This window comes from Rhodofomes roseus (assembly GCF_022264815.1).
Source record: "Rhodofomes roseus strain CIRM-BRFM 1785 chromosome Unknown C8Q71scaffold_27, whole genome shotgun sequence".
Classification (NCBI taxonomy): Eukaryota; Fungi; Basidiomycota; class Agaricomycetes; order Polyporales; family Fomitopsidaceae; genus Rhodofomes; species Rhodofomes roseus.
Genome location: NW_025952983.1, coordinates 324,605 through 335,993, shown reverse-complemented (window position 1 = coordinate 335,993; position 11,389 = coordinate 324,605). Strand labels below are relative to the sequence as shown.

Below are 11,389 nucleotides of genomic sequence, written 5' to 3'. Positions count from 1 at the left end.
TTTGGGCTTCTCGACTAACACATGCAAACGTTTGGGGTGTTCGGGATGTTGACATCCGTCGCTGGCGATGACATCCCTGTGGTTGAGACAGTGTTCTGCACATTGTGTCCACAAATTCGGGGTAAGGTGCCCAATGTGATATAACCGTATATGCTTCGCGATACAATACATTGTCTGACGGGGTATAGTTCCAAGACCGGATCGTCACTGTTATCAACACACCAAACACATTCCTCGAGAAATCCATGCTCCCTTTCGTTACTCCGCGCGCGCGTTCACCGAGACGGTCAGAAGCGTGACGATACCGTCCACAGCGATGCCTGCACGAACGCCAAACACCGAGTCAGCGCATTCTCGGCGTGGGGACTCGCTTAGATAGCTGCAGACGCACCGTGGTTGACCCCCGCGCTCCCGGCGGGCATCAGGCCTGTGATGTTCTGCGCGACGGTGTAGTACGTGATGTCGTCGAACGACTTCGCGCCGATCGCGTGCGCGACGAGTTGGTCACTGTCCACACACGCCATAAGTCAGCCCGTCACGATGTTGAAGGGAGCGGTGGGGGGAGGGAAGGAAGACACGTACCGCCCGACGTTGTACCCGTCCGGGGTGATGTCGTGGCCCGTCTCGACGTCCTCTTCTTTCGACACGCTTGGTAGGTCGGTCAGTCAACATTGGTGGCTAGACAGAGGGTGAGGGCAGCGACGTACGCGAGGAAGAGCGCACCGCTGTTCGCTAACGGCCCGTTCTGGATGTACACCCTGTCCTCACAATATGTCAATAATGCGCCTGTTGTTGCGCACGTGCGAAGCTGCATGGGGCTCGCACCTGAAGTGGTTCCCGCCGATGAGGCTCTCGAGGCAGGTGCCGATCTCCGAGCTCCCGTAGTCTTGCCGGAGCTCGATCGTCTGGTTGACCGCGCCGTGGCCGTCGCCCAGGTTGGCGGAGAATGGGGAGCCGAGGTGGATGTCGAGACATTCCTTAGAGCTAAGGAGACAAGTACAAGCGATCAATTGTTTTGATTGTAAGCATCATGATGCAGACGTTTGCACTCACAACCCTATTGCACGTGCGTAGTTGACGATTCCGTCGAGCCCGCCATCAATCAGTTCCGGAGAGCTGAGGCCCGAGATGATGACCTAGTCACCATTGAATGCATCAGCGTCGGTTTCTGACTTGTTGGATCAGGTCGATGCCCTACATTCAGAGGCTCGCCGAGTCCATTGCCAGTGTTGTCGAACATGGTGCCCCCGAGGTCGACAGGGTTGTAGTAGGCGACGGGCGGGCCAGCGAACGGGCTCTGGATGCCATCTCTGTTGACGAGGTCAGCAGGAGCAGGCGATGCGAGCGCGACTACGCTGAGCAGGGCGAGCTGGAGGACCGCCAGCATCTCAACGTTCAGCACACGGTGCGCAGGCACTGAGGAAAGACAAGCGAGGAGATGGCGGGGCAGACCCTCACGAGGCCCGTCTTATTAGGAACGCGACGTTGTCATTGATCAGAGAAGCATGGGGAAGTCGAAGCTAAACTGAAGAGAGCCCGTCGCCATTTTCGGGCGGCCTGGTGGATAGGGTGGTCGCGGGGCGGCCGTGCTATACATGTTCTCGAATCGAAGGCAGGCTGAGGAACAGAGCGTCCCATTTCCGCAGTAGGATCGCTCAGGCCACCAGCCAATCAACGTGCGAATCGGCGCGTTGCTCGCCAGACACGTGTCTCCCAACGCCACCACGCCCAGAGCGCCCGTCAACCCGGTCCCTCGTTCGTCGGTCCACCACCGTGCATCCGAGACCTGCACACAGAATCCCTTCTCTTGTCCCCTTACAGTCCCAATGCTATTAGATCCAACAAGGTATACATCGCGAGCGCTCCAACGGCCCGAGCGCTCACTGGACGGTCACCGTCAAGAGGGTCACGATCCCGTCAATCGATATGTCTGCACGCAAGGCATCACCAGTTCAGTCAAGCAAACTCAAGCTATGCATCGCATGGAAAAGCCGACATACCATGGTTGATGCCCGCGCTGCCCGCCGACAGCAAGCCCGTGATGTTCTCAGCCGTCGTACTATATGTCACCCCGCCATAACTCGTCGTCCCCAGTGCGTCCGAGACAAGGTCGTCACTGTGGTACAGATCATCAGCCAAGATCTGACGCTCAAATATATGGTCCACATACCGCCCGATGTCATAGCCATTCGGCTCGATGTCGTGCCCATCGGACGCGTCTTCCTCATACGAGACGCTGCATCACAAGCGCCGCACGAGGTGAGTCTTAGCGTACGAGGAGAGCCGACATCACTCACGCGAGGAACAGAGCACCGCTGTCAGCCGCGGTCCCGTTCTGCACGAAGATCCTGCGCGCGACAGCGTCCGTCAACATCTGTGCTGCCACTCTTGACGTTAACTATCGACGTCTCACCTGAAGTGGTTCCCACCGATCGCGCTCTCGAGGCACGTCCCCACCGACGCGGAGCCGTAATCCTCGCGCAGCTCGATCGTCTGGTTCACCGACCCATTGCCGTCCCCCAGGTTCGCGCTCTGCGGGGCCCCGATGTGTATGCCAAGGCACTCCGTCGAGCTGTGCAGATTGGTGAGTCATGAAGCATGTGTAGGGTTCGTCCACTCACAACCCGATGGCCCGGGCGTAGTTGATCGAGCCGTCGTACGTGAGGACGTCCGGCGAGCTGAGGCCCGAGATGATGACCTAGCAGCACACGGCGGCGTCATCAGCTCTGCACACTTGACGTGGCGTTTGGGCGCATACGTTCAGCGGTTCGCCGTACCCGTCGCCAGCGTTAGTCAACATCGAGCCTCCGTCGTCAGCAGGGTCGTAATACGCCGCGGCGCGCTTCGCGAGCGGGCCCGCAGACACGCGCAGGGCGGCTGCGAGGAGGGCGATGCCGAGGGAACGCACAGCGAGCATGGTGATCGTGCTGGAGACCCGGGGACGAGGAGCCTGAGACGTCGGGGATGTCGACGCTGGCGGGGACAGTCCTTCAACGCATCGCGCTATTTATGCGTACGTGGGTAGGTGTGGAGACGAAGACCGTTACGAACGATGTATCGCCGAACAAGGCAGTTTCCCAGCCCGTGCCGGTCGACATATGGGGCACGCTTTCTGGGAGGTCTTTCTGAGACGGAGAAGCGGCTGGGAAGCAGGCGTGATCGCTGTGACGCATGGCTGGGCGTGCGATCGTGGAAGGAGAGCCTCCTTTGCAGCGCTTTGCTACCCTCAGCTGTCGCTCGCCGCATGGCCGCTGGGGACGACGATGAACGTTCGACACGCCTTTTCAGGGACTGAGCGCGGCGCCGTGATCCTGATACGGCCGTTCTTCTTCTGGTACCCAGGCGCGATCGAACGTTCAAAGTGCACGTTCCACTCGGCGCGTAGACCCATTTGCGTTTCTGTCCGGCGGCAGGATCTGTGAGTGGGATCACGTAACAGTGCGCAGCTCGTGATTAGACGCGAAGTTCAGTACCGCAGCACTTATGGTCTTTGGGCGACAGGCACAGCACCGGGATCGAATGAGTGGGCGGCAGGGCGTGTGCAGGAGGCTGATAGACGTGCGTCACGCGTCCATGAAGACGTCCTTCTCCGTCCCACGCTCGATCTGCGTCGTGCAGCACATATGCAGGAAATGTGCCTTTCCATGCCGTTTGCGGGATGTCTGAATGGTGAGCGGGAACCGTCGACTGGAATGACCCGTGTTGCATGTGTACATGGCCCTGGAGGATGGTGTCCACCATATGCAATCATCCTCTTCGCGGAAGGCTTACGCGCCGTTGTACCGTAACGGACCAGGGTCTGAATTTGAATATCAAGACGAATTGGGCATAAACGGAGTCCTGGGGTTGGACTGCGCACGTAAGTATACGTATGTCGAACGACGTCGATAGCAAACGTTCCTTGTAGCGCCTTGATCTGTGCCACCCACCTAGCGTCCTCAGGTTGAATGGTCGTATACAGTACACAAGCACACAGCCCATCGCTCTGTGATTGTCGTGGTGGGTATAGATATCTGATCTAGGTATCCTACAATCGTAACTTCGTAGAATCGTAAAGGACACGAGTTTGATTGTGGGTGTCCATCCCGGTGTCCTATGGACGCTCATTGGATCGTAACGGTCAGCACAGTCACAATACCATCGATGGCAATGTCTGCGTTCCCTCGTTAGCAAGCATATCCAAGCATAGTGTTTGTTCGAATACTCACCGTGGTTGATGCCGCTCGTGCCCGCTTGCAGCAGGCCCGTGACGTTCTCGCCCGTGGTACTGTACGTGACGCCACCGTAGCTCGTCGTGCCGAGCGCCCATGAAACAAGCGTGTCTCTAACGAACATTCATGCATGTGAGTGTCAACTCAGTCGAGGGCAGCGGGAGGCCTCGGACGCACCGTCCAATGTCGTATCCGTCCGGGATAATAGTGTGGTGTTCCGTAGACGGCTCTTCCGTCGACGCGCTGTGTGTCGCAGAGAGTGCACATGGTCAGACATCACGAACAGACGGGTGATCAGAACACTGACGCTAAGAAGAGCGCCCCGCTGTCCGCGTCGCCCCCATCCTGCTTGAACACCCTGTGTGCGGAAACGATAGCGCATCAACACGCAATCGCAGAGCGTCGGGACGTTATGGGAGCGCGCACCTGAAGTGGTTCCCGCCGATCCCGCTCTCGAGGCAGGTCCCGACGTTCGCGTGCCCGTAGTCTTCGCGCAGCTCTGCGGTTTGGTTGACCCAGCCGTTGCCGTCGCCCAGGTTGGCGCTCTGCGGGCCTCCGAGGTGGATGCCGAAGCATTCCGTGGAGCTGTGAGCGAGGCGTGGATGTCCAATCAGAGATTGTTGGAGGTTAAACAGAGGGTACCTACAAGCCGATCGCGCGGGCGTAGTTGACGATGCCGTCGTACGAGAGCACGTCTGGGGAGCTCTGGCCCGAGACGATGACCTGGACACGGATAGCACCGTTGAGCATGTTACCCAGCGGCATGTACGAACAAGGCACTGACGTTCAAAGGTTCCCCGAGGCTGCCAGCGTTGGTGAGCATGGAGCCACCATTGTCGGCAGGGTTGTAGTACGCCTCAGCGCGCTTCGCAATGGGTCCAGCGGATGCGCGCAGAGCGAGGAGGGCGAAGCCAAGGGTACGGAAGCCGAACATGGTGGAGATGCTTGGCAACGGAGGAACCTAAGGCGGGCCGTCGATCAGGAGCAAGGGTGGTGAAGCCGATGCTGCTGAGGGCCCTCGACTGGCAGGGACAGTATTTATGTATCATGCAGTAGTGCTCACCTGAGGAAGTGCGATACTTCCGTCGTTCCGGCGATGGCATATGGTGATAGCACCTCGTCGCGGGAGGTCATCATATGGATCGAGTCGGAGGAAGGATGACGGAACAGAAGACAGGCATGACCGCGTGGCTGCTGGTGTGTTCAATTGAGGAGGCTTCTTCGTCATCTCGCTTCAAGTTCAGTAAGCATGTGCACACTTAGTCTCTGTTGCTGACCGAATAGTGCACACTCCGTACATGGTGGATGTTGAGTCCCGTTTGGGACATCGAACCCGCGACTGAGCGCTGTTGAGACGGTCAGATTCGGGCCACAGATAGAAGGGCGAGGAGGGAGACACACGACCACTGATGCTTGGCAGTTGAGAAGTGATATAAGGCACCCAAGGAGTATCTGTACCGTGGGCATGGCCCGGAGGCGCTTCTGTGATATGTCTATCAGGATGCGAACTCTTGTTCAAGTTGCCCATTCGCGACGGTGGCTTTAGCGGCGCGCGCAGGCGAATGTCATTGGTGCCGCACGTACCAAGTTCCAACGATTTGACCGCGAATCTAACCGGAGGCCGACCTGCGCCAAGACCGCGTGAATAGACCTACGTCACGGGAGTGTTTCCGCATCGAAAGAGCACGAGGAACGACTGCTTCGCCTACTTCTAGATCCCGCTTCGGTGTATCACCGAAGGATTGCCACGCATGGTATGTCGGCGGGGAGCTTCGGGTTGGCTTCGGGTACCGTACTGGCCATACGAGGGGTGTTTATCGCAGGTGTGCAGCTGTCAGTGAGATGATGAAGGCATCCATCGCGAGCACCATGTGTAGCCAGGAGCCTCCGAACTTTGTACTCAGCGGTTCGAGTTGTGTCCTCTTGCGAAACAACCAGCGGGATCGTGTCATCAGTTGAGCACGATGGTCTGAAACAATGCATTGTATCGGTCAAGCAGCTCTTGACGGTCCTCTGAAGAGGAGTGATATCAGGCTAGCAGCTGCTGGTTCATGATAACCTGATGATAACGCGGTGACCGCGGCCGGTACATAAGACGTGATTTGTCGGCGGTTCGGCGCAAGACCTAGTGCCGACGGTGCTTGACAGGCATATACAGCAACATACGGTCGAGTGAGCGGTTTGGAAGCACGAGAGAACATGACTGGTCACGACGACGAGACGAGCAGCGAGGCGTGCGGCCGCCGGACGACATTGATTCGGACGAAGTTGTGCGGCATTCGGGGCGAATCTGATGCCGTTCTTGGTGCAGATGGCTGCAGATGGGTGTGGATCCGCATTTGGCAACTAGGAATCTCCGGCCATCTCCGGCGCGGGTCTTCTGAGTGGTTGCGTGGTTCAGCTCTTTCGTCTCTTGTTCGCCCCGTTGGGCTGCATTCTGCTCAATGCAGCGCTGCTTGGGTACACAGGCGTTGTATAGCTGAATGGAGGTGTTTTTCATGACACAATACGCCGCCCGCGCGCGAGCAGCGGGGTATAAAGGAGGGAGGGACGTGCAGGAGGAAAGATCAGTTGGCCCCGCAGCGCTTCGGGGTAACAATTACTATTAGGTAACGGGTGTCACGCTTCTGAGTAGGTTCGTTTCACTTCTCGCCAAATTTGGTTTCTTGAATAGCAACCTCCTCCGCCACCGCCTCGCCCGCCACGCCCTCGCTGGCCGTTCGCGACAATTCTCGTCGTCGCTGCCCGGCCACGACCCATCAGGCGCAACCTCAGCGCACTCTGACAACCCCGCAGCGTCCGCGTTCAATCGGCGTGCGCTAGCCCTTATCTCACACGGCCTTGCTGTCGTTCGTGGCTCCATCAGACCGTCCACCGACTGCTGCGGCGCCCGCCCCTGTCGGTCGATCCTCTGCGCACTGCTCAATTTTTACTCTACCACCTCCAGCACATTTCTACCATGACTGACTCCCCAGATGGCACCGAATCGGTAGGAGCCGAGTCGGGCGATGACGGACAGCTCACCATCCGCATTCCTAACCCAAAAGTCTACATGGCGCGTCAGTCGCAGTGGAAGGGCCGCAGAGGAAAGCCCCGCTGTGATCACTGCCGTTTGAACAACCTCAAGGTATGTTTGATATGTATTATATAAGCATCAAAACGAGTACGCATGCTCATTCGGTGCCTGTGTGGCCAGTGCGACCGCGTCTTGCCCACATGTAATCACTGCTCGTGGGCAAACGGGCGTGAATGCAAGTACACGCCGTTACCGACTCCTGCACATAGGGGCATCCCGAGATGCGACAGGTGTCGCCTCAAGAATCTCAAGGTATGTTCTCGTGTGCAATGTACGTTAGACCTAGAACGATGCTCATGTCTCGAATCCTTGCAGTGCGATCGCAGTCTGCCCATATGCAACCACTGTCAGGAAGATAACGAGGAGGACTGCAACTATACCCCCAAGAAGCGGCACAAGGTTCCCACAGAGAACCAGACCGCCACTCCCAAGGGCGACGGAAACATGACGCCCTACGCATCGAAGACCGCTTCCTTCCTCGTCTCTGAGGTACCCTCGGACCACGAGGCTGAAGTCCCGGCAGAAAGCTCCACCGCCCCCAACGGGAACGGTGCTACTCCGGCCAACAAACACACGTTCGAGAGCGAGCTGCGAACAGAGCCGCAGATTAAGCAATATAAGCCACCTGGCTCACCAACCCCTGGCGACGACAACGCTATGGATGTCGATTCGGAGATGTTCCAGCAAGTTGGTCCAGACGGGGTGGTGACTTGGGTGCGCAAGCTTGCATTGCCACCGCTTGCGGCGAAGAGTAGTTCCTCTACGAGCGCCAGTGCGAGTGGCTCGGGCTATCATCGCCCCTTCGTCCTCGACCAGGGCATGATCGTCACAACACCGCACATCGATCCCTGGACACATCCATCCTTCGCACCTCTTCCGACAGCCGTCCTGCAAACGCTTGTCGCCATCACAGCCATCGAGATGCCGGCCCGCCACGCATTCGACGAGGCTCTCGTCCGGTTCGTGGGTGGTTTGGCACCGGAACTGCGCGAGACAGCCACGTTCATTCCCGATGTCTACGCCGATGTCGCACACGCTATCACTGAAGGTCGCATATCCGAGCTCTCGGTCCGACTACAGCTCTGGGCGAGCTGTCACCACGCAAGGTCAGGTTCGCACAAGCAGCACCTGCTCATCCTTCCGCGGGACGCGTACTATAACATGGACCGCGCAGACGAGGAGAGCCTCCGCACTCACTACGCTGCTCTCACGGATGGCGAGCCCGTTCCGCTCAAGCCGGAGGACCCGGTGGCGGGAAGCTTGGCTACGCCGGACCCGGTGGCGGTATTTGATCGTGTACCCGTGCAGCAGCAGATATACGACGTGTTGGTGTACACACATAGGAACCACAGCACTGCTCCGAGCATGCTGTCGGAGGCCAGGCGGATAGGCGTCGTAAGTGCATCTTCGAATAATGTCGCTCTCGCCGCTGAGCTTGTTCTGATGCAGGCGACGATTACTTGGCCGATGGTGGAGATCTTCACTCGACTGTGTCCTCTTTGCAAGATGCGCGGCAAGAACAGCACACGTGCCGCAGTCTCGGAGGAGGACCCTTCGGCGTCGTCTGCCTCGCGGTCGCACTCGCACGTTTCCAAGCGATAATTTGGCCCCCGCTGACGCGGCTACTGTATCTTTATTTAGGACATCTACTTCGCCGCACGATACATCATGATCTACACGCTAGCAGTCTTTGATGTATGCCTCGTAGTATTGGTCGCAATCGGGATGGGATTCGTTTGTACTTAACATTTATTCACTCTCGTCGTGTAGTCAGTGCTCCTCTCCTGCCTTGGTGATGATATGAGTTCAGTATTGTTGCTGTACTGTACCGGCTTGCTCCGCTTGTATCGCCGCTGCTAAATAGCCCGACTCGGAATGGACAACACGTTGTCCCCCGGCCGCTCGTGGCGCCTATGTTAGGCTGGCCCCGACATGTCGCCGCGGAACTATGTAGCGCGGCCACAACCACAGCGACTGCCATTTAGGGACATGCGGTTTGGGGATCATATCAAGATTGCCCGGCGTGTCAACGGAAGAGCGGCATCCGGGAAGCATGCAGGGTGGAGTTCCGACAACACACACTCACACAATTCTGGCGCTACAGAATGATTGATACAGCGAACATAACATAAGTTACACACGGTCGTGTAGGTGATATACATAGATGGTACTTTTGAGAGGCGTGAAGACGGGCGGAGAGCTGGGGATGGGTCGTGGGGGCCTGCTTCTCACTGGCGAAGCTCGAAAGTCGCGAACGCGAGGTCGTACCCGCCGAATTCGTAGTTGATCTTGTCCGTGCGCCTGTACGTCCCGCTGAACCCCGAGGGCGCCTCCGCGCTCGCGGTCCCCTGGGCGGTGCTGCCCCTCGCGGCGCGCGCGCACGGGAGCGTCAGCGCGGCCTTGAACGCGCGCTGCGCGGCCTCCACGGCGCTCTCGCCGTCCTCCTCCTCCGCGTTGCTGTTGTCCTCGCCCGAGATGAAGAGCGTGAGCGTGAGCCGCCCGGGCTGGAAGATGTTCACGACGCGGCGGATGAGCGTGCGGAGGTCGGGGATGCGCTTCTTGCCGTCCGGCGCGTGCGTGTCGCCCGAGGGCGCGGAGGGCAGCGGCACGTTGCACTCGAAGGAGGCGTAGGACCAGCCGGACTCGGGTGTGACGTGGATGGTGTAGTAGCCCTCGCCGGGCTTGGTGGGGTCCGTCCCGGCGTCCTCGCGCCATTTGAGCAGGGCGTTGCAAGAGTAGCCGCAGGGCGTGAAGGAGTAGGCATCGAGGGTCGTTACGTGTGGTGGGAAGAGTTCGGAGATGCCAAGGGAGGAGGAGAGGGACATCGCTTGAGCAGAGGGAGAGATGTCAGACTCTGGGGAGGCATTGGGGCTGGTCATGAAGGGCGCGCAGGCGGTCGGAGAAAGGTGGGTCATGAGAATCTCAATGGTGTAGTCTTGTGAGATCTCGTCGTCCGTCGAAGACGTTTGCTCTGGGGCTGCGTCGTCCGCATCGACGCTGTTGGCTTGCTCGTCGGAGGTAGCGCCGTTCAGTGGATGCTGCAGGGGAGTGTTTGGTCTTGTGTTCCCGTTGAGGCCGTCTTCTCCGGGAGCGGTCATGTAGAGCAGCCAATGGTCACCGTTCACCTTCCCAATAGTGTACGCCGCACCGTTGGGAAAGATGTTGTCGAGGTAGTCAATCTCCGCACGCCAGTCCCTGTGAGGTCCCATCTGCCGCTCCGGGAACATGAAAGCCTTGCGAGAGTAGAACAAGCGATAGACGGTTGGCAGCGAGGCATGGTCGCGAGCAATCTCTAGTATGCGCGGGACCCCCAGAAGGTTGAGGGTCGTGCCGCATGTTTTGAGGATGAGACGATGGGGAGACACGAAGAGAGACGATTCACTAGATCGGGCGGGAGCATGAGTATGTTTGCAGTGTGCTCGAAGCAAGGATTGCTAGAGAAGAGATCGCGGCGTTCAAACAGCATCTACGAAGCACCCGGAGCTGTCTGATGCTGTGGAAGGCGCAAGCGATGTTCGAGAACGGGATGCCAGGGCACGATGCGCCCAGACTCATCGTTACAGATATTGGAGACGTATGTCGCACGACCGATCCCAGCGGCCATATACGAGACGGTAGCCCTTTTGGCCTCCTTGCGGATGCACGCACGCACACACTCGGGCGATTGACGTGATCGGCTGGACGGTGAAGCTTACCTGAGGAGATAGGCGTCCACCTCCATGCCCTCCGCGACGGACAGGATCTTGCACTGGACGATGTCGAGCATGTCCGCCCAGACCTCCCTCGGGACCTTCCTGAGGCCGAACTTGCCGTCGGTTGCGGAGGCGGCGTCGGGGACGTCTGCGGGGGACGGCTTGAACCAGATCTCGAGGAGCTTCTCTGGACCCTCGAAGGGGCCGGTGGGCGGGTCGTCAGGGCATGCTGCCATTCAGACGAGCGGGTGCTATCTGGGGATGGAGAGACGGAATGTGGGGGCGGCGGCGGAGGGATGCATGAAACGGCGATGAGGGTGGCGGGCGCGCACAGAGCTCAAAATCTGCAGCACGATCGATGCCCGATCACCCGCGTTGCCGCCCGCCGCCGCCATGACGCGCATCCTTAC

The 11,389-nt window shown here is 58.8% G+C and overlaps 5 protein-coding genes across 5 annotated transcripts; 1 reads left to right on the top strand and 4 right to left on the bottom strand.

The window, feature by feature from the left end:
• Positions 1 to 102: 102 nt before the first annotated feature.
• Positions 103 to 1,690, bottom strand: C8Q71DRAFT_310451 (uncharacterized protein). The gene is made up of 7 exons (XM_047917717.1): positions 1,199 to 1,690; positions 1,054 to 1,136; positions 826 to 984; positions 708 to 758; positions 583 to 648; positions 392 to 507; positions 103 to 320 (listed from the first exon to the last, which is right to left on the bottom strand). The coding sequence occupies exons 1-7, from the start codon at positions 1,385 to 1,387 to the stop codon at positions 259 to 261; spliced, it is 726 nt and encodes a 241-aa protein (XP_047774389.1). The 5' UTR covers positions 1,388 to 1,690; the 3' UTR covers positions 103 to 258.
• Positions 1,607 to 3,125, bottom strand: C8Q71DRAFT_310433 (uncharacterized protein). Its single transcript, XM_047917716.1, has 7 exons — positions 2,759 to 3,125; positions 2,622 to 2,698; positions 2,414 to 2,572; positions 2,298 to 2,348; positions 2,171 to 2,236; positions 2,001 to 2,116; positions 1,607 to 1,930 (listed from the first exon to the last, which is right to left on the bottom strand). The coding sequence occupies exons 1-7, from the start codon at positions 2,915 to 2,917 to the stop codon at positions 1,881 to 1,883; spliced, it is 678 nt and encodes a 225-aa protein (XP_047774388.1). The 5' UTR covers positions 2,918 to 3,125; the 3' UTR covers positions 1,607 to 1,880.
• A 978-nt stretch (positions 3,126 to 4,103) lies between these two features.
• Positions 4,104 to 5,520, bottom strand: C8Q71DRAFT_882767 (uncharacterized protein; the record flags this gene model as incomplete). Its single annotated transcript, XM_047928506.1, has 7 exons — positions 4,996 to 5,520; positions 4,858 to 4,934; positions 4,638 to 4,796; positions 4,519 to 4,569; positions 4,389 to 4,454; positions 4,209 to 4,324; positions 4,104 to 4,153 (listed from the first exon to the last, which is right to left on the bottom strand). The coding sequence occupies exons 1-7, from the start codon at positions 5,143 to 5,145 to the stop codon at positions 4,104 to 4,106; spliced, it is 669 nt and encodes a 222-aa protein (XP_047774387.1). The 5' UTR covers positions 5,146 to 5,520.
• Positions 5,521 to 6,870: 1,350 nt separating this feature from the next.
• On the top strand, positions 6,871 to 9,187 carry C8Q71DRAFT_816651 (uncharacterized protein). Its single transcript, XM_047926120.1, has 4 exons — positions 6,871 to 7,338; positions 7,408 to 7,539; positions 7,603 to 8,682; positions 8,737 to 9,187. Exons 1-4 carry the CDS (start codon positions 7,171 to 7,173, stop codon positions 8,887 to 8,889), a joined length of 1,533 nt encoding a protein of 510 aa, XP_047774386.1. The 5' UTR covers positions 6,871 to 7,170; the 3' UTR covers positions 8,890 to 9,187.
• Positions 9,188 to 9,379: 192 nt separating this feature from the next.
• On the bottom strand, positions 9,380 to 11,389 carry C8Q71DRAFT_910872 (S-adenosylmethionine decarboxylase). Its single transcript, XM_047929106.1, has 2 exons — positions 10,983 to 11,389; positions 9,380 to 10,668 (listed from the first exon to the last, which is right to left on the bottom strand). The coding sequence occupies exons 1-2, from the start codon at positions 11,213 to 11,215 to the stop codon at positions 9,516 to 9,518; spliced, it is 1,386 nt and encodes a 461-aa protein (XP_047774385.1). The 5' UTR covers positions 11,216 to 11,389; the 3' UTR covers positions 9,380 to 9,515.

Bases quoted from the DNA above. Each gene is read 5' to 3' on its own strand.
- C8Q71DRAFT_310451 (XM_047917717.1), bottom strand. From the start codon at position 1,387: ATGCTGGCGGTCCTCCAGCTCGCCCTGCTCAGCGTAGTCGCGCTCGCA. The intron at 985-1,053 runs GTGAGTGCAAAC...TTGTCTCCTTAG, and splicing joins TACGCACGTGCAATAGGGTT to CTCTAAGGAATGTCTCGACA. The intron at 508-582 runs GTACGTGTCTTC...GTGTGTGGACAG, and splicing joins GACGGGTACAACGTCGGGCG to TGACCAACTCGTCGCGCACG.
- C8Q71DRAFT_310433 (XM_047917716.1), bottom strand. From the start codon at position 2,917: ATGCTCGCTGTGCGTTCCCTCGGCATCGCCCTCCTCGCAGCCGCCCTG. The intron at 2,573-2,621 runs GTGAGTGGACGA...CAATCTGCACAG, and splicing joins TACGCCCGGGCCATCGGGTT to CTCGACGGAGTGCCTTGGCA. The intron at 2,349-2,413 runs GTGAGACGTCGA...TGTCGCGCGCAG, and splicing joins ATCGGTGGGAACCACTTCAG to GATCTTCGTGCAGAACGGGA.
- C8Q71DRAFT_816651 (XM_047926120.1), top strand. From the start codon at position 7,171: ATGACTGACTCCCCAGATGGCACCGAATCGGTAGGAGCCGAGTCGGGC. The intron at 7,339-7,407 runs GTATGTTTGATA...CTGTGTGGCCAG, and splicing joins GCCGTTTGAACAACCTCAAG to TGCGACCGCGTCTTGCCCAC. The intron at 7,540-7,602 runs GTATGTTCTCGT...GAATCCTTGCAG, and splicing joins GTCGCCTCAAGAATCTCAAG to TGCGATCGCAGTCTGCCCAT.
- C8Q71DRAFT_910872 (XM_047929106.1), bottom strand. From the start codon at position 11,215: ATGGCAGCATGCCCTGACGACCCGCCCACCGGCCCCTTCGAGGGTCCA. The intron at 10,669-10,982 runs GTAAGCTTCACC...CGCCCGATCTAG, and splicing joins GTGGACGCCTATCTCCTCAG to TGAATCGTCTCTCTTCGTGT.